Consider the following 21185-nt stretch of genomic DNA (forward strand, 5'->3'; position numbering starts at 1 on the left):
ACATAACAACTTCTCAAATCCTTTTTTTTTTTTCTATTACAGCAACCCAACATAAAACAGAAGCTTAAATCACTCTTGAACAGGTTCAAGGTTTCAGAGGAGGTAAAGATGAATGCATTTTAATGAAGTGTTGGTGGGTGTATCGTTTTGGATAATTATTTTTACGTGTAATGAACACATTTTTTACATGTTGTTATAAATCTAGTAATAGAGACTTAGAGGCTAAGTACACAATCCTTTCTAATGACAAACAACTGCATGATGCATGAACGAGTGCTGTACATACAGCACTTTTCTTTTCTATGGAGAGGGGAGGGGAAGAACGGGAGAGTGGCACCCCGCTGTCCATCATTCGCGGATCCGCCAGGACAGTCGTTCGGACAGTGGATGACAATGGATGACAAGCACTGCACACACGCAAGATTCTCGACTGATATCAGCCCTGAGCTGATTATCAGACGAGAACCATTGCATGTGTGTATTGTAGCCTTAGCTGGAGATAAACAAAATTAAATATCTTTGCCATTATTGCCATAAACCTAGCATTATTTAACATTTGTTGTCGTCAAATATGTCTTATCTTTGCAAGTGTTGTCCTTGCACATACATTATTAGAGAGCTTTGTGATGGGAAAGGTAGGCAGCTTTGTTATGCAAATGTTTGCTTTTTTATGTAATATATGTTTTCTAGGTGGGATTTGGCTTGGATCATGTATCTCGTGATGAGATTAGAGAAGAAGATCTTGATGATTTATATGACAGCCTGGAGATGTTTAACCCAAGTGACAGTTGCCCAGAGTTAGAAGAAAGTGAAAGTGTCCTAAGCACCCCCAAACCAAAACTTAGGTACAGTTTACACTTTTACACTTTGTGCTTCCTCTCTTTTTTATTGATTTGTACTGATTTTGGGCAGGTAACGTTTATGTATTGTTTATGTTCAATCATGTAGACCATTTTTTGAGGGGGTTTCCCAGTCCAGTTCCCAAACTGAAATCGGCAGCCTAAACAGCAAAGGAAGCCAAGGAAGAGACATCAACAGTCCTGTGAGTATTAGCAACCAGAGAATATGAATGAGTAAATTAATTTATATGTACAATCCAAGTAGAGCTTCCCTATGTATAGATATGTATAGATATAAATGTAGGTACATCCCATGAAAAATGTCAGCTTTTTCAACATATTTGAACAGACAAACATTGGATATCTATTCAATCTGTTCCTACAGAAAGAGATGTTATACTTGAATTAAAACACAAAGAAAATGTGCATTTTCAGTTATTCAACAAATTAGGTCATACTTTGGCCTAAGAAGCTTGTATTGCTCCCATTTGCCAGAATATACATTTTGTTGGTGTTTTGCAAATCTGTCCACAAGTGTCTGACGTTTATTTGGTAAAAAATTTTTGTTGATTTTTAGTGTGTGCTTTTTTTAAAATCTTTTTTTTGTGGTTACAATATGAGCTATAAAAAACTGTATACTTGATAATACACAAAAAAAAGAGAACAAAAACATTATGAACAACAGGTAGTTACATGTCTTATATTCAGGGTATTAAACAAGAAGCACCATTCTTTGGGTAAGCATAATCAAAGAAAAATTAATTTTCTGTGTTGTGGTGCAAAGTGCAGGTCAGTGGTTGGGATGTTGAAAAGACATATTAGGTTGTGCCACAGTCACAATTTCAATCCTGGAATGTGATTTTTTAAAATAATTTTATAGTACAATCACTATAAAATTTGTGTGAATTTAATAAAGATAATTTTATGGTACAGTTTATAGAAGCCCCAACTAGCAATAATACTCTGCTGGACCTAGTTTTTTCTAACAATGCTGAGCTTAAAACAAATGTGCATATAAAAGAGTATCTGGGTAGCCGTTACTATAATATATAATTTCATTTATTGTAAGCTGTAAACAGGAAGCAAAAACAGGAAAGATAAAAACATTTAATTTTAATAGAGCAAATTTTCCAGTATTAAGGGGGCTCGCTGTGACTTAGACTGGGAGACAATATTGTCCTCAAAGAACACAGAACAGAAATGGGAATGTTTCAAGTCTGTTCTACAAAAGCACACTGAAAAATTTATTCCAATGGGTAATAAGTTTAAGAGGCTAAAATTAAAACCTTTGTGGCTCACAGCTGATGTTAAAAAAGCCATGAGGAACAAAAAAAGGGCACTCCAAAAATATAAAAATGAAGGATCACCTTCATCGTTTGAAAACTATAAAGAATATAACAATAGATGTAAAAAGATAAAAAGTGCAAGCCTTCAAAATAAAAGACAGATTGCAAAGGACAGTAAGGCAACCCCCCCCCCCCCCCGGGGGGGACTTATTTTTCATTTTTACCTAAAAAGGGGGGGCTGTCTTATTTGATGGCCCTGCCTTATCATCGGGGAAACACGGTACTTTATATAGTAACAAGTAAACTTTTAAGTGTACATGTAATGAACAAATTGTTTGCTCTGACGTGATATTTTTCAGTATACATGTTTCTAAAGTACAATGTTACATTCTCAATACCCTATGTCAGGTATAATGCAGTAAACAAAATAACGTATGGTCGTCCTTTAACAGTATAAGCGTTTTCCCTCAGTAAATGTTGACAGTCTTTTTCTACTGTAAAAAAGTGTTTACCTTTTAAATAATCCATTGTTCTGTCAGACAATTCTGACAATTAAATAAAATTTTCAGTATATGTGAACTAGGTTTGCTAGGCCTTGTTTACATTTTGGCCAATCTGGTATGTCACAACTTTCACATGTAAAATGTTTTTTTTCTAGATATGCTCTATGTAGAATAAAATTTTGAGTTTGTTTTTGGGTCCATGAGAGCTATACATTGGGTGTTTGTATTCACTCTGTTTTCCACTGTTCTATCCTAAGAGTGCCAAAATCTTCCCATCCAATCTTACAAGTAAGTGTAGAGCATGTTCATTGACCTACCATTATTGTGACGTAGATAGTTACAATTGTATGTGGATAGTTTTATAATTGGGTACTTTTAGTTTTTAGTTAGCACTACAGTGTAAAGAAGAGTACCTTTTTGTAAGCGAATAACGTAAAGGTGATTATGTGCTCCCAAGGCATGGTGATATTAAAAGTGTTGGTAGAAGTTTTTGCTTTGGAAGCTGGAAATCCTTCCGAGGATGAAAGGATGTCAGTGTAGTTACTATATATTTAGCACACAAAGTTAAATAATTAAATCCTAAATGTACCAGTCCACCCCTCATTGTTACTGAAGGCCTGGTGTTTGGCTATATGTTCAACAGCAAACTAGTCTTGTAAAGTGTTTTGTACAGTAAACTTTTTTTTTTTTTTTTTTTTTTTTTTTAGCTCTGTGTACACAAAGTGAAATGGCAGAGCTCAAGTCCAGATTCATAATAGCAATGTAACTGCCTTAAATGAGTCACATTGGCTCAAAATTGATATGATTGAGAAACAGTTGGGCAAAATTAAGGTTGACAAAGCACCAGGACCCGATGGATGACATCCACGTGTCCTCAAAGACCTGAGCTCAAACGGTTAGTTTTTACGTCCATAGTTGGAAAGGTCCTAAAGAACCACATAGAGGAGTTTCTGTTAGAAAATATTTGATATTTGATAAGTGATAGTCAGTATGGCTTCAAGAAAGACTGAAGTTGTCAAACAAATTTACTCTCTTTTTAAGAAAGTAAGTAAACAGGTAGACAGTGGAATAGCAGTTGATATAATGTATTGGAACTTTGCTAAAGCATTTGACACCATACACCACAGACGGTTAATATGCAAGTTAGGGTCAATAAGTTTAGAAAAATCAATCTGTAAATGGATAGAGAACTGGCTTAAAGACAGCATCCAGAGAGTTGTAATTAGTCATTCATATTTTGAATGGCCTATTATTGTTATTGTTATTGGCTGAACAAAATCTTGTTTAAGGGGGGATATGATCACCATGTATAAATATATATATGGTTCATATAGAGAACTCTCTTCCAATTATTCACTTTGAGATCATTACAAAGAACAAGAGGGCACTCTTCGCACCTGGAGGAAAAGAAGTTTATGCTCCGGATAAGGAAGGGATTCTTCACTGTAAGGTCTGTGAAAATGCGGAATCAGCTCCCTCAGGAAGTAGTTTAAGCAACTACTATAGATTGCTTTAAGAAAAAGCTGGATGCTTTTCTAGAAGCACAGAATATAACTGGGTATTAAGGATTTAAAGTAAATATAACAGAGACTGTTGATCCATTGAACATCTGATTGCCTTTTGGATTCAGAAAGGAATTTTTTTCCCTCTGTTGAAGCAAATTGTACCAGGGTTTTTTTTTGCCTTCCTCTGGACCAACTATGTCTTATAGGGTTTTATACCTCGGAATGTTTATTTTCCTAGTGGTTGAACTTAATGGACTTATGTCTTTTTTCAACCTAACCTACTATGTAACTATGCAAGCACAACGCTGCCTATACTCCCCCACAAAACATAGTTTTGTCATTGGCTCAATCCCTCCCCACTGTTTCCCATTTAAAAAAAAAATTTTGAACATAGGCGTCTCTAACGTGCTTTGTTACCCTGTTTCCCCGATGATAAGACACTGTCTTATTTTTTTTTGAAGGCCAAAATATGCTCTAGGGCTTATTTTCAGGGGGATGCCTTATTTACCCATGAAGAAGACTACAGTACACAGTTGGGGGGGACTTATTTTTCATTTTTACCTAAAAAGGGGGGGCTGTCTTATTTGATGGCCCTGCCTTATCATCGGGGAAACACGGTACTTTATATAGTAACAAGTAAACTTTTAAGTGTACATGTAATGAACAAATTGTTTGCTCTGACGTGATATTTTTCAGTATACATGTTTCTAAAGTACAATGTTACATTCTCAATACCCTATGTCAGGTATAATGCAGTAAACAAAATAACGTATGGTCGTCCTTTAACAGTATAAGCGTTTTCCCTCAGTAAATGTTGACAGTCTTTTTCTACTGTAAAAAAGTGTTTACCTTTTAAATAATCCATTGTTCTGTCAGACAATTCTGACAATTAAATAAAATTTTCAGTATATGTGAACTAGGTTTGCTAGGCCTTGTTTACATTTTGGCCAATCTGGTATGTCACAACTTTCACATGTAAAATGTTTTTTTTCTAGATATGCTCTATGTAGAATAAAATTTTGAGTTTGTTTTTGGGTCCATGAGAGCTATACATTGGGTGTTTGTATTCACTCTGTTTTCCACTGTTCTATCCTAAGAGTGCCAAAATCTTCCCATCCAATCTTACAAGTAAGTGTAGAGCATGTTCATTGACCTACCATTATTGTGACGTAGATAGTTACAATTGTATGTGGATAGTTTTATAATTGGGTACTTTTAGTTTTTAGTTAGCACTACAGTGTAAAGAAGAGTACCTTTTTGTAAGCGAATAACGTAAAGGTGATTATGTGCTCCCAAGGCATGGTGATATTAAAAGTGTTGGTAGAAGTTTTTGCTTTGGAAGCTGGAAATCCTTCCGAGGATGAAAGGATGTCAGTGTAGTTACTATATATTTAGCACACAAAGTTAAATAATTAAATCCTAAATGTACCAGTCCACCCCTCATTGTTACTGAAGGCCTGGTGTTTGGCTATATGTTCAACAGCAAACTAGTCTTGTAAAGTGTTTTGTACAGTAAACTTTTTTTTTTTTAAATACAAGATAAATTGGTGTTATTGTAGATGCAATAACTTTGAGAGTAACTGTTGCAAGAGTTTCCTGCATGTTTCACAATTAAATTTTGGGGTTATTTTTACGAACATTTGGCTCTAGAGCAAAGTTTGCAGAACAGGCCAGTCCTTGACAAATTAGCAGTCATTGGAAATCCATGCCATAAGTAGTTTTTCTCACTATTGTGGAGTAATTGATTTTGAATTCTTTGTCGATCATTAAAACCCTTGCCAGACACTACAGCAATTGTACAAGCCTAAAATATCTATGAATCCAAAAACCTGCTTTGGCTTTGTCAATCACGGTCAGAAAAATGGTAAACTTTAGCCACAGAAAATCCTCAGATCATGCTAAAGTGGCCTATATTGTCTCGCCTTCTTCCAGAAAGGCCTTGTTTTGGCCATTATTGTTCCACAAAGCAGGACTCAGTGACCAGTAATATCAAACTCTTTTTGGTTCTCTTTAGAAGAATCTTTCAGCTGGCTCACATCTCCTTTGCAGCCAGTGCTTTTCTATGGCTTCTTCAAGTAGCTCTTATGCAGTTTGATACACAGATCGGTTCTGTACTGTTGCAGCAGAGCTGGGCTTAAATTACGTGTACTTTCAGAGCTACTTTCTGCAATGAAAGATACATTGGCTGGTTGTGAACTTCCTGCAGCCGGGATTCAAAAACCCCTTTGACACAAAATATGAATATTTTGCTTTTAGGTTCGTCTAAAATGAAATCTGAGCAGCAGAAGTCTTTTTTTGCATCCTTGAAGCACCTGCACCCTTCATCTTTCCTCTTCAAGAGAAACCTGTATAACTTGGTTTCTCAGACAGGTTAGACATCTTTCGAAAGGCAGCAGACTGTGTATTTACTGTAACAACAGGGACCCCTTGTTTGCTGGCCATTGTGAGCATTAGCAAATACACACCATGCCTGAAGGGGGCATGCTGAACCACTTTGTATCCCTCTTCCCTGTACCTGTAACAGCAGTACCTAAACTGGTATGTTCAGTAATACAGTTTATGTCCTGCTCCCCACTTCCAGGATCCACACAGTGTCTCCTTGGACACAGAGCTGTTGCACTGCTGGAGTTTGCCTGAAGTGTCAGTGTTGGAACCAATGAGCAGACAGAAGGAAAAAACCCATACAAAATAGGTAGTTTTTCAGGATAGATAATAGATACTTGCAAATAATTTATATTATTTAAAACTTTTTTATACATCATAAAATCACTGTTATCATAATCAATACAAATTGTAAAATATTAACAAATAGTAGCATAGCCATCACTTAGCAAACAACCAGCAAAGGATACACGTTTCACGGAAAGCTCCGCCAGACCAGTAATAATATTGCAGTTTTTTCAATCTCCCATTAAAAAACAGAGAGATTCTTACAGCCAATTATCATATATTGACATTATGTACTGACAATGTTTTTCTCAGTAATACAAGCAATACCGCATTTTAATACTCTCAACATACGATAGTTTTGTGTGCATTACACTTCACAATTAAAACACTTAATTGGTATATATATATGATATTAATCAAATATACATATATTAATAACCATAATGTATAATATATATATAAACACCACTGTAAATCTATCATCAGTGTCTCCAAGTTTCTCCCACTATAGGAAAATTTCCACATGCTCACATTAACAATGCAGTAAATCCCCCAAAATTTTAGGGCCCCAATGCCAATGATAGTAGGTATTAGTAGATGGGTATTTAAACTAAGCTTGCCAAGTGTCCAGATTCCCATTCATAAATTTATCCTCACCAAATTCATGTAAGGGAGTAGAGATAAAGGTTTCCCCATGGAAGAATAAAGAAGCAAATGAAGATTTTCTGTATCGATACCTAAGTATCAAAAAACTGATGTATACATTTAACCTTCTCTTACCTGGCTTACTTTATCTTCCCATTAGGGTGCCATTACGGCAATACAAATCTTCTCTGCATCATGTGGCACTGGCTTCAGAGCAGATTCACAATCAGGATAGATGATTTTTGATTTCGAAAACCCAGCAATTTTACTCATACAGAAGTAGCAGTCTGAGTGACTCACGCCAAACCATAGGCTCAGCAAAAGGCATTTTATTCCTTTTCCCATTCAACCATTGTGTTAGGCCAACATAACACACCTGACAGCAGATACGAGGTGCCCAGCTTTTATCTTGATCTCCAATTTCACATCCAAAGTAATACATGTAAGCAAATCTCACCCTCTTGGTTAGGTTGCAAATGTAAATGTAGCAAAAATTGTCTGGTTTATTAACACAGCTGTACCTACTCATCTTAAGCTCAAAACAGACCTACTAAGGCCTAGCTGTACTATCCAATAAGATGGTTTCGCACTAGATGGTTTCGTGTTTTTACCTATTTCTGACGACAGCTCACTGACTTTTTCCAGATATGCCCAGCCGCTGCTGGAACATGCATGCCACCAGGGCACGTGATTCAGCTGAGGCCGCAGCAGGCATAGTAGTAGGTGCAACTGTTATAATGTTCCCATGTAAAAATACATTACCCAGTTACCGACCATTTGAACAGCTATAGCTTGCCTATCACCTAAAATCTGTACGTGATAGGCAGATTCTGAGCGTTGTTGTGCAGTATTATGGACACTTAAGGTAGGGGGAAATTGTATTTTTTTTTTAACTTTATTATAACCACAGAAAGACAAAAAAAAACAGTTTGAGTTTTTGTACATAGTTAAAAGAGCAATGTCAAGCTCCAAGTCCTTATTGCATAGAGCATAACAAATCTAGATATTCGTTGTACAAACTTTGCATCAAAAGACAGTGTGTAAAATCAATGCCATGACATAACAAGCATGTACCCAACCATTGTTGTAATAAAAACATGTATAAAACCATAGTGTCTGACTGTGTACTCCATTTTCAGTAATTTTCCATAACATAACTTAATAGGCTTAGGCATAACCAAAATTCACAAGGAGGAGTATGGGGGGGGGGATTGTTAACATTTATAATCCGAGATAGTGTCCTTATAAAAACTAATATCATCTCTACACAATAGTTACCGTCCCATCCAAGGCAGAAAATATGATCATTTACGGATTCCATACAAAACAAGGGTAGCACGGACTCATAGGAAGGTGCTATGGTATGCCATGAGGAGTAGTGGTGGAGGTGTAGTTTCTGGCCTAATTCCAGTGTTTCCAGAGTTTATTCCATATAAGAATACCACTTTTCAAAAAATGTTATTACCTCATTGTCTGCAGAGTCTTCTGCCTCCTGTAATTCCCTGAGGGTATAACAATCATAAGGAGGACATGACTATGGGTAACCTGGGCGGATCGGTATTGATCCATTGTAACATAATGGCCCTACGTGTGGCTAACAAACAGAGGTATGTCCAATTTTTTCAGACCTTTTCTTAAATTGCAGGTCTGCGCATCCCAATTCCAGAACACACACAACAGCGGTTCCAACATTAACTGAATGTCGGTTACACTTTTAATAGGAGATAAAACCTCTTTCCATAACGTTTTAGATTTGAATCCCATAGACAGTGTTTAAGTGTAATTTTATCGCAAGAACATTGTAAATATTCATTTTGTCTAGTCATCGTGGCTGATTGGGTCCCACTAGGCGGGCAGTATACCTTATAAGCCCTATGCAGAATTTTAAATTGTGTCTCCTTCCATATTTCATTTGGAGTAGATTGCCACACTGTGAGATACCCCTGTACAATTTTATCGTTGAGGTCTGGTATATTGAAGTTTTCTTGCCAACCCTGTGCAGTATTGACAGAAAGTAGTTTAGAGTACACCATTTGTAGTTTGGGATAGAATGAGGAAATATAAGGCGGTGTGTGGAAGGCAATAGCCTTATTCACGAAGCATCAGGAGTCTCTTGTGTTCAGTGAAGCAAAGTTTCTTTATTCATGCATGGAGATTCTCACAATCAGTTAACATGTGCTCAGGGCAAACTGAAGGAGAAGTCTGACATTCAGCATAGAAGCTCTCATATTTATACAGAACAAAACATATAGTATTGTATAGAAATGTTACACATCAGCAAATATTACATGTCAGCACTGCGGTTTTATTGCTTCCTTTAGCCTTTTGTTCCTCTCTATAACATGACAAACTGCCCAGCTGCAAACTGTTTCCTTTAAGATAACATGCTCCCACCACTATCTGGGCGTCGTATTTATCCTGCGGCCTTACTTAATAAATCACAGGCTATGATTAGCCAAGGCCATGATGTTCTTCTCTTTTCTAAAAACTCAAGGCCCATTTCTATAATTGAAGCGTAAGCAGATTTTTGATAACTATTCAGTATATAGCAAGAATAAGTATATAGATTTTTACCTTTAACAGGTGTTATGGAGAGCAGATTATCAAACCTGTCATGTTCCGCTACTCTGGCTGGGTTTGCCTTTTGTGCTTTACAGAACTTCAGGAATTGTAGATAGTAGAGCCGATGTGCCACCCGTGGAGGGAGAGCATAGTACTGTACCATTGTTCTCAGTGTTACCGGTCTCGGAGGGTTAGTAGAGAAAAAAATCACCCACTGTTCTGAGACCCTTTTTTGCCCGGACCCGGTAACTGATAGTCCTGTCCTTGACGGAAGTGAGGATTACTTCGTATGGGTAGGTACTTAAAAATAGTCCAAGGCAGCTCCAATCTGCGTCTGAGTTCTCTCCAGGTAAGTATCGTGTCCCTGACAAGAACATTATGTTTCAGATCATGGGGGAGTTGTGATATTTTATTGTGGAGCAGTGCAGTTAGGTGCCAGGGATGTACCAAAGCCTGTTCCAATTGCGTGTTGGAGTAAAAAGAAATACTCCTTATCCAGTCTATGACATGGTGCACAGTGCAGGCTACATTATAGAGGCTGATCGTAGGAAAGTTCACTCCCCCTTCCGCCAGCAGCAGACATAACTTTACCAAGGATATCCTAGGCCTTTTCCCCCAACCATAAAAATTGTGTAAAAGCTTTGATTAAAGCCTGTATGTCTCCATGTCTCAGCAAAATCGGCATTGTTTGCAATAGGTAAAGGAGGCGCGGGAAAGATACCATTTTAATAAGATGGCACCTCCCCATCCAGGATATTAAGAGTCTTTCCCATAATTGAAATTCCTTAATTATTTTTTGGAACAGTGGTAAGTATTTTAGTTTGTACAGAGATGTAGGTGATTTGCCAATACGCATGCCCAAATAAGTAAGGTGTTCCTGTACTACCACAGAAGGTGAGTTTTGTATTCACTGGCTATCCTTTTTGAAAAGTTTATCTTCAGGCCCGCCACCTCCCCAAACAGAGTTCATATATTTCGAAATAGCGAAATAGTTTTGAATGTTAGCAGAAATATCCTTGGCTGGGATCGAAATAAATAATATTACGTCGTCTCCGAAGAGAGTGTGGCTCTTATTTGTATATCATGCATATGTACCCCTTGAAGTGGTGCTGCCGTCTCTATGTATTTTAAAACCAGCTCAATAGCGAGGTTGAACTGGAGCGCCGAGAGCAGGCAGCTTTGCCTTGTACCTTGGCCCAAGGATATGGAGTGTCACAGGAAACCTGGAGAATTTATCCGGGCCTAGGGGTTGGAGTACATGGCTGCTAGTACGGTATAGTAAGGGCCTCGTATACCTATTTTGTTTAGCACCTGAACAAGCACTTGATATGCACATTATTGAACGCCTTTTTAGCGTCAATACTTACTAGTGCTAAATCTGGATTAGGGTGGCATTTGGCATATTCTAAGACTAATAGGACTCGTATATTGGTCACCGCAGACCTGCCTTTTACAAGCACCACTGGCATCAATCCATCAGGACCTGGGGCCTTACCTATTGTCAAAGAGAATATTGCCCCCGTTTATTCCAACTCTAATATGTCTGCATTGAGGACTTCTAGCTGTTTGGTTGTTAAGGTGGATAGCTGTATTGTTTCAAACCACTTTGTTTCTGGCCTGGGTTTTAACGATTGAGCCCTATAAAGCTCCTTGTAGTGTAATTCTAGGATTTTATTAACACCCTTAGGGTCAGTCTCTAGCGTCCCCAAACTATTGTACAAGGCTGGGATATAAGTACGTGTATTGGGCGGGCGGGTAAGTTTAGCTAAAAGTTTCCCCGCTTTATTACCAAATTTGTGGAGTTTTAGATAATTATCTGGATTATCCAGATAATTGCGGTAGCGAACAATGATGGGCCGCGGGTTATCACCTTTCTTCCTCTGTTGGCCCAAACGAAATGCCCTTTCCACAGGGCATGTTTTATTTAAACCCAATTGTGCTGGAATAGTGTTGGAGCAGAGTTCCAAGAGTTGTCCTGGGTAGAACTTTTCTGGGACCCCTACAATGCGTAAATTATGTCTTCGAATATGATTTTCAAGGTCATCAATTTTCTTTGACAGGCTGTGAATTTGCTTGCTCATCTTAGCTATAGTGCCCTGTGCCTGTGGAAGATCATCAAATCCTTTCCTCAGCATGATGTATTTGTTGGAAATGTTCCTGTATGTCCTGTCTGAGGAATTGTATCCCCTTATTTATTGCTGTCACTATGGCCTCTGGAAGGGTAGGTTTGATTAGGACTGTAACTGCATCCGCAATCAGTGTGTGATCGGGTGCAGGAGGACTCACATGGTCACGCAGTCCAGGTAGGATCTTCTAATGTTGCAGAGGAAGAGGCACAGCCATCTTAGAAATTGTGGCGTGCTTCTTCTCCTTCTGGTGTGGTTGCTGCAAATGATCCGGCGGCGTCTTTTCCATGAATCTCTCCATCTGGAAAGTCCCTGTACAAAGCGGGTGCCGTTAACGAGGTGTACGGACGTGAAGCAGGCTGTAAACACCCAGAATAAGGACGGGTGAGCGGGAGCCTCTACACCACGCTTCTACTCCACTTCTACTCCATGAAGCGCCGGAACCGGAAGTCTCAAAATTGTATTTTTGATAAATTTGAATGTTTTTTGCAATGTAGAGGAACCTTTCAATTTAGAAATCATAATTTCCTTACCTCAGATTTGAATATACAATGAGCAGACAGCCTGCATTATTGGGCCAGCTATTAAAGGTGTAGCATCACGCCACATGACTTTATTGATAGAAGCTAAGCTAGTTCCAAGCTCACTGCTACTTTACCTTTTGTTTTTATTGATCTCTGCCCTTCTCTGACCATTTTGCTTTTAGTGACTGCAAAGTCTTTGACTCTGTGTTTCAGATTTCTTTTGTGATCCTTTGATTGTTATGTTCCTGTGTTCCTGCTTGCTGTTGCTTCTCTGGCTTCCTGTTCCTTTCTGAAACTGCTAATTGATTTTGTGCCTTGCTCTTCTACTGCCTTCTCTGCACTGCTGTACCCATCATCCCACTGGGGTGCTTAGACTTGGGGTCCCTATGCTTTGCACCTCAGGTGTTTGTAGTGCTTAATTTCTCCAAGATGTTATACTAAACACTCACTGCATGGCCAAGCTGTCTTGTAACAGTTTGGAACAGTTTGTGGCAGCCATCACACAAATAACAAAGGAAAAAACTTTGACAGGAGCAAATGTGCCCTAGATGTTCAAGAATATTGATTTATCTTGTTCCTATGACAAAAGGAACATTTAATTTAGACCAAACTCTTCTATTGACTTATTTTCTTCAATTCTGCTGGCTAACCTTTTTTGCTGGCACTTTTTTTTCTTTACTTCACTGCTGGAGCTTTGTTCCTCTCAGCCTGGGTTGTGGACTACCATAACTGGACCTTGTTGAACAGTCTCCTGCCTTGAATTCACCCTTTCTGTAATGTTAAGAAACATTCCTGTTGATTTCTGCACTCCCTCCATTTCTTCATTAAGACATCCCATTCCACTCACAAGGTCTGGCACTCAAAGTCTGCTAACTTCTAAGCCATCTGTTAACATTTTTGGTTGCTTGAACAGTTTAATTCCCTGTCCCCTCCTGCATTCAAAATATACAGTAGTTCAGATGGATCCCAAGCATTCTGAAATCCACAGTGGAAAGAACTGATTGTTTATAGTAGTAGTAGTAATTTGAAAATAAAGGCCTTGGCAGTGAGGCCTTTTGACATTGCCCAACACATTTTCGTATTTTGATGCGCATTGCGATGAGTTAGGCACCTTATTCAAAATTAGGCGCCACCGCCTGTAAAGCTCCTTATCTCTTGAAATTGTCAGTCCTGCTCTGCTTTTCTTTGCCAGAACCACAACATAACTAAAAATGAAATCGGGAGTAAAATTGTCTCTCTCATTGCTCCCAGTGGCAGTAATAGTTACCCCAAAGTTGGAGTCAGTGGCTTCGGGGCTGGTGTTATTGTACGAGGTAATAACCCCAAGCCAAGTCAGTGTTTCAGACAGGAGAGGAGTCTTAGGAGCCTTGCTGGTGCAGGGCACTTGATCTCTTGATAAACATTCTAGAGATCTGGTGAGAACTTCATGAATCTTTTGTGGTTATTAAACAACTGTTTCCTAGATTTGGAAGACTGCAGTCTTGTATTTGCACATTTTTTTTTTTTTTTTTTACCAAGTGGATATTTCAGTAATATCTGTTGACTTCAATCAGCTGGTTGAGTGCCCCAAGTAGGAAAGAGCAACATTTATTACCATTCATTTTTTGTCTTTGAGTTTATTGCAAAGGCCCTGAATTGTCACAAAAACAAAAAATCTGTCAGGGACAAAAATCATGTAGTTGAACTATAAATTGTTTGGTTTGTAAAACCTGCTTATATAGTCAAGTGCAAATCAGCACATATTGCTGGATTGAGGGAGGTCGGGTGAATTTGTTGGAACATATTTAAAATAAGGAAATTAATTTTATTTTTCAAAAATGGAAATTTAATTATAGATGGTAAAACATGTTTCTAAAGATAGATGGGAGATAATTTACATTAGAGATTAAATCTACTTTAAATTCATATGCTATTATCAATATCCCTTCAAATGTTACACCTAAAAAGGTATTAGACAAATCCTTTAATCATTTTATGCTTTAAAACGGTAAATGTTTAAAATGTTTTAGTTTTTTTTTAGTTCTTTGTTGATTTTTCCTTGGGTCTGGTAATGTTCACTGTGTTGCACAACCCCTAATTTGACTGCGTTTAGATATCCCAAAGGTTTTGGTGTCCCTTATGGAATGGGGATGAAATGAACATTTTTGTATGTGCTGTAAAAATGCACTGTTAAAATGCTTTGAGTCCAACCCATGTGTTTATGATCATGCTCTTGTTACAGATTTGCTACAAAATGTAGCCATACTAGTAGTATTGGTTGATAATGTTGGGCTGGTCCAGGGTTGTTTAATGTTGGGCTGGCCCAGGAGTTAAAGACTTCCTGTGTTCCTCAGTAAAATGATTTCACAATGAGTACCAAAGACTAAAAAAAAAATATTTTACACACCCAAATAAGCTTTTATCAGAACATCAGACATATGTAATAGTAGATGATCAGGTTAAAGCCTAACTAAACCCCAAATTAAGCCATGCCAATTTTTAAAGAAAACATGTTTAACTTCCCTGATGGTATTCCTGAGTGTGGCTCAGGGTTAATTTTTAGTACCAAAAGCGGTAATCCCGAGCCACTCTCGCAGTGGCATTGTAAAAGGCTTACCAGCTCCCCATGAGTCCGCGGTGTCCTCCGACAATGCCTTCCCGGCATCTGTGTCCCCGGTGAGAAAAATGGAATGTGTGACCTTGGGGGTCCGGAACTGGCAGGAAGTTTAAACATAATGTACCACTTTGACATGCAAAACTACTGTGATAACATTGGGGAACAATTTTGAACCAATTTTTTGTTGACTTAAATTTTTAAGCTTATGTACACTAAAATAGGTATGCTGATTCTGAAAGTGCAGTTAGTTTTCTTCTATCAGGTCAGGTTTTTTCTCTACCGCTTATATTAATGTGATTACTGTATCATGGATTTGTATAGGCTATTCATTTACACACAAGACAGTGTGGTCAGAGGTTGTGCACTGCTCTACGTAGTGAATAAGCAAAATTTATTTTTCTGCTTACACACACGTATTTGCTTTCTTCAGACCATGTCTTTCTCTGCTGTTTCTCATTGTAAGTGCCTAAACAACCCTGATTCATTTTGTTAAATCTGTGGCAGTTTCACCATTCCCAGTCAAAGGGCGAACATTAGCACATTTGTAGAGCAAGCCTATTTGGCATATTTCAAAGTTAAACTTGGTGATCAAGATAAGTCTTGGGCCCCTCATAAGGTGTGCAAACAGTGTGTCAAGCATTTACGAATGTGGACAAAGGGAACACGTGATAAGATGCCATTTGGTATACCTATGGTTTGGCTTGAGCCAGGAGATCATTTCAGTGACTGTTACTTTTGTATAATGAAAACTTCAGGATATAACAAGAAAAATAAATGTAACATAGATTATCCTAGTCTACCATGGGCTGTACGCCCAGTGGCTCATTCAGATGAAATCCCAATGCCGGTTTTCGTTACACTACTCTCTTTTGAAGAACATGATTATGGTGATGAACTAGGTGACAACAATGATGAAGAGTTTGAAATTGAAGAGAACTCTGTTTCTAATGGATTTGATCAGCATGAGTTGAGTGATTTAGCACGTGATTTGGGACTATCGAAGAAGGCTTCAGAACTTCTAGCATCAAGACTGCGTGAGAAAAACTTACTTGAAAAAAGAACAAAGGTATCGTACTTTCGAACTGGAGAAATTGCATTTCTGAAGTACTTTAGAACTGACAATGGCTTTGTGTATTGCCATAACATACCTGGTTTAATGGAGGAATTGGGAATTCCAATCTATAACTGAATGGCAACTATTCATCGATACCTCAAAGCGGAGCTTAAAGTGTGTCCGCCTTCACATTGGCAATATATTTTGGTCAGTCCCAGTTGGCCATTCAGTTCCTATTTGTGAAGAATATGCAAACATAAAGAGAGTCATTAAGATGTTGCAATATCACCAACACAATTGGGTCATCTGTGTTGACCTTAAAATGGTATGCTTCCTTCTTGGTCAGCAACGCGGATACACCAAGTATCCCTGTTATCTTTGCATGTGGGACAGCAGAGCTTGTGAGAGGCATTGGGTGGAAAGGAATTGGCCTCCAAGATCTGCCCTAAAACTTGTTGATAGAAAGAATCTTATATTCCTCTGCACATGAAACTGGGTCTGATGAAGCAGTTAGTTAAAGCTTTGCCAACTGAAGGAGACTGTTTCAAGTACCTCGTTTTGGCATTTCCCAGCCTGTCATTTGAAAAATAAAGGCCGGTGTGTTTGAAGATCCACAGATTCGGCAGCTCATCAAAGATGAACATTTCATCAAGCCATTGTCAAGGACTTTCTTGGAAACACACAAGCATATCATTACACAGAATCTGTCCAGAAACTCTTGAAAAGCTACAAAATGCTTGGTTGCAATATGAGCATAGCCATCTTTCTAACTTCCCGGAAAACCTTGGTGCAGTCAGTGATGAGCAAGGTTAATGATTCCACCAAGATTTGAAGGTCATGGAAGGACAGTATCAGGGTAGATGGGATGTACATATGATGGCTGACTATTGTTGGAGCATCTGGCGGAATTGTCCTAACACTAAACACTCCAGGAAAAGCTATAAGCATAAATTTTTACCTTAACCGCTTACTCAACGATTAATTTTCAAATGTTTTACTGTAAAAAAATGTCATAGAGTAACAATACATCCTTTGTTTGAACAAAAGAAATTTAAATAAACAGTACATTCAAGTTATTATTTCATTATTTTTTCATTGTATATAAAATTTGTTGTTTTTTGACAAAAATGGAGGGTACCCTGTATCGTAAAAACTGGATGTGATTGGCAAAAAAACTGGGGTCATTTCTGAATTCCCCACCCAAAAAATTAGTAAAAAACAAGTGTAAGATCTAACGCAACAAAAAATGCATTGCCCAGTGTAATCAGATCGCCAAGGAGGTTAATGCATTTATAAGTATCACCTTTAGATGTTAACCTTACAAGTTTAAAAAAAATATTGTTTACCTTAACTTGGTTGATGCTGCGCATCTATTTTCACAAGCAAGACCACAAGCAGGAGTGTCACATGGTCTCATCTGACTGGTCCTAAACTGGCTGAATTCAGAGATCAAATATCTGTAACGTGGTTTGCAGTTATGCTTAGGCCATTAAATACATGTTCTTTCTTCCAACTTGCTTCTATACATTCTTTGTAATCGCCTAATTCATTAACCTGATTGCTGTTAGGATTTGTCTTGCTCAATTATGAATTTAGTAGTCTTTTAAATTTGTTTTAATTGAAAATATAGTTCATAGAAAACATTTACATATCTATATTTCAGGGGGAACTTTCAGTTGAAGTAAAAATGACTCGTCGAGAAGAGTCCATGGATACAGAAAGTCAGGTAAAACTATACTGAATATCACAATGTATAAATTAAGTGCTTGTCATGAGGCTTATTCCTCACGATTAATGTGCATTTCACCTTTTCCACTTGCTAATGCGGACAGCATTTTTTTTTGCATTCTATATGAAGCCATTCTGTCACTATTTTCTAAAATATACAGACATGTCCTGTCTATAAGGTGTACTATTCAATATATTAAATTGATGCTCTATGGAAGCTAATAATAAAATGCTTTTAGGCATTATGATACTTTTTGCATAGCTTGTTCATCTAAAGTTTTGTGATTTTCTTTAATACTTTTAACAGGATATCTCTTTAGATATATTCCAAGATGTAGACACACTCTCTGAAACGCTAACCTTTCCTGTCCCTGAAAAGTCTAAAACTTTAAAAAGCCCCAAGTAAGTTTTGACCTTTTTAACATTTTCAAACATGTATGACTCAAGGCAAGATAATATACATGTGTAACCTTTATCAAAAACATTTTGTTAATTTTTATTATTAATCTCATTCCAGCTTGACCCCTCAAAGCAAAAGAAGTGTTTCTGTAAAAGAGAAACCTCCCAATAAAGTACTCTCAGAGAGAGCTCAGAGTACAGAGAGTGAGAGAGGAACAGAAACAGGGCAGAGCATACAGGTATGATTTTAAACGTCTTTACCAACTTAGTTTGCACATTTGTTAAACAATTGTTTGTATATTAAAGCTAACCATTGATAACTGTGAAAGGTTTACTTTACTGTTAGTCCCTTACCCTGAAAACAGTTGACATCTTTGTGCCCTTTTCTTACTAAGAAAGTTGGTTGTGCCAAATCTTGCAAAAATGTTACTATGTGGCATGTGCCCTTTCTTGGACACAATGGGGTGCAGAGTTGCATGCAACCTTTTTCTTAGAGTATAGCTTTTCATTATTCTTAGATATTTTTTTTTTTAGTACCTTTTTGAGTACCTGAAGCAGTTCTGATACAGAATGACACTCGGCCCTCTTCATCACCCAAAATAAGGTTCTAAAATGTACCTATGGCCCTTTCATACCTAGAATTATTAAACACTTCCATTGTTTTACCAGTTTTATTTCTTTGACCCAAATCGCACCTTTGTCTATGATATAATTCCACTTTGATTCTTACAAGAAAGCAAAATCATCCCAAGCAGAGAAATGTATTTTGTGTACCTTCGACATAGACGATTTGGAGGAGTGCACGTGTGCCGCCTCAGATGTAGCTGTAGCCTGATCCAGGCAGCTCTCCTTCGTCTACCAAACCGGCTTCCTCAGAGCAAAGACACGGTCACTGCTTTCAGGATCCGGCAGGGGCACGTCTCCGCTACCCATATTGAGCAGCAGGTATGGTGGGAAAAGCAGGGGGGAAGCAGAAGGACTAAGTCCTTGCAATCTTGATTGCAAACAACATAGGATATCGTTGGGCATTTCCTCTACTTTTAATATTCCAACTCAGTGGCAAATCCTATTCTTTTTCATGATTCATGGAAGGAGAAAATTTCTTGAAAGAACTAGATCTACTCCTTAAAAGCACCTCTGCATCTGCGCCACCAGAGGGTACATAAGCTCCACTTTAGCCCTTGTGGCAGAAGGTGAAACGAAGCTCAAATAACACAACTTGAATCATCTTTGGGACTTTTTTATAACAACCATTTCCTACCTACTGTTTTTTACCACCTGTAAAAGACGTCTGCTACAGAACAGACAAACTGTGACTGTGACCTTATTATAGGATTGAACAGGTTCTAATTGGGATCCAATAATCTTAAAAGGTGGTCCTTCTTTTTTTTTTTTTTTTTTTTTTTTTTTAACCTCATGATCAATGTGATCTCTCCTCCCAAAAAAATCATAAACTGTCCTTGATGTTGAAACAACATGATCTCATTTATATATGGAGGGAAATTAACCCCTCTGCAAGGGACTATACATACTTTTCGGTAGCTCATAACCATTACTCCAGGATAGATCATATCCTCCTCCCGATACATCTGATACCTCTAGTAAAAAGGATGCACATTCTTTGGATTCCATGGTCAGATCATGACCCAATCTCAATGCAACTGGTAGGGTTAAAAAGGAAACCATCCTCATATAAATGGAGACTAAATGACAGTTTGGTAAATGACCTGGTGGTAAAAGATGAGATTCATGATCACAAACTTTTTCTCAATTAACAAATCAGAATATACATTGCCAAGAATCAATTGGGAAGCTCATAGAGATACATTTAGAGGGGAATTTAAAAAAAATTGTATCTCCTTTAAAAAAGACACAAAATCAACAGATAGAACTCAAACTTAAAGAATATCAAATTCTCCAACAACAGCAGAAGGGGGATCCCCCCTCAGTTTCTTGTGAACAGTTAGAAGCTACTTGCACAGAACTCAATCTGATGCTCACTACTCCTTGCGATGAGAAGTGAGAAGTCCTTGCGATGGGCAGCACACTTCTTTCACAGGTGAAAGCTGCTGGTAAAAAAAAACCCAACCCCAGGCCTAAACTTAATGTTTTTCCCAAGATCAAGTTGAAAGGTGGTAAATTATCTCAACATCCTGGGAAAATCATTATAAGTTTTATAACCAACAACTATATGGCAAGGCAGATTCAGCTGACCCTTCTGAGATAGAAAAGTTGCTCAACAATGTTCCGTTACCTAAACTGAAAGATAAAAATAAAGCCATTCTAGAGAAGCCTCTCAAGGTGCTTCTTAAATACTTAAATTTTCTAAGGAAGAAAAATTCTCTACCTTTGGGGGCAAATACAGCATACATTAGCATAATCCATAAACTAGGGAAAGATGCCACAGAGGTATCTAACTGCAGGTCTATGTCTCTCATAAATTGTGACCTAAAAATCATCTCTTTAACTCCTTCTTTGGTGGGTATATCCATTAGGGCCAGGTTCTACTTCATAGGCAAGCCCCAAACCGGAGGAGGAGATCTATTGATCTAATATCCTTATTGGGCTCAAATTGGGATAAAGGTCCCAAAACGGGAAGCCATGTTATTGTCACTAGATGTCCAAAAGGCATTTGATAGCTTATCTTGGCAATATCTATTTAAGGTATTAAGAGAGATGGACTTTGGGCCCAATTTCCTTAACCTCCTCGAATCACTCTACGATAATCCAATCGCTAACATTTTATTA

At 37.9% G+C, this 21185-nt stretch overlaps 1 protein-coding gene across 3 annotated transcripts in view; it reads left to right on the forward strand.

Moving 5' to 3' along the window:
- PACS1 (phosphofurin acidic cluster sorting protein 1) overlaps positions 1–21185 on the forward strand; it is a 142780-nt gene that overhangs the window by 38682 nt on the left and 82913 nt on the right. For all 3 annotated transcript variants that reach the window (XM_072423063.1, XM_072423064.1, XM_072423065.1), the window contains exons 8-13: positions 43–102; positions 691–845; positions 949–1042; positions 17974–18036; positions 18346–18440; positions 18556–18676. In XM_072423063.1, coding sequence (XP_072279164.1) covers positions 43–102; positions 691–845; positions 949–1042; positions 17974–18036; positions 18346–18440; positions 18556–18676 — 588 coding nt within the window. The remainder of the gene's footprint in view (positions 1–42; positions 103–690; positions 846–948; positions 1043–17973; positions 18037–18345; positions 18441–18555; positions 18677–21185) is intronic.

The sequence above is a fragment of the Pyxicephalus adspersus genome, chromosome 9 (genome assembly GCF_032062135.1).
Source record: "Pyxicephalus adspersus chromosome 9, UCB_Pads_2.0, whole genome shotgun sequence".
NCBI lineage: Eukaryota > Metazoa > Chordata > Amphibia > Anura > Pyxicephalidae > Pyxicephalus > Pyxicephalus adspersus.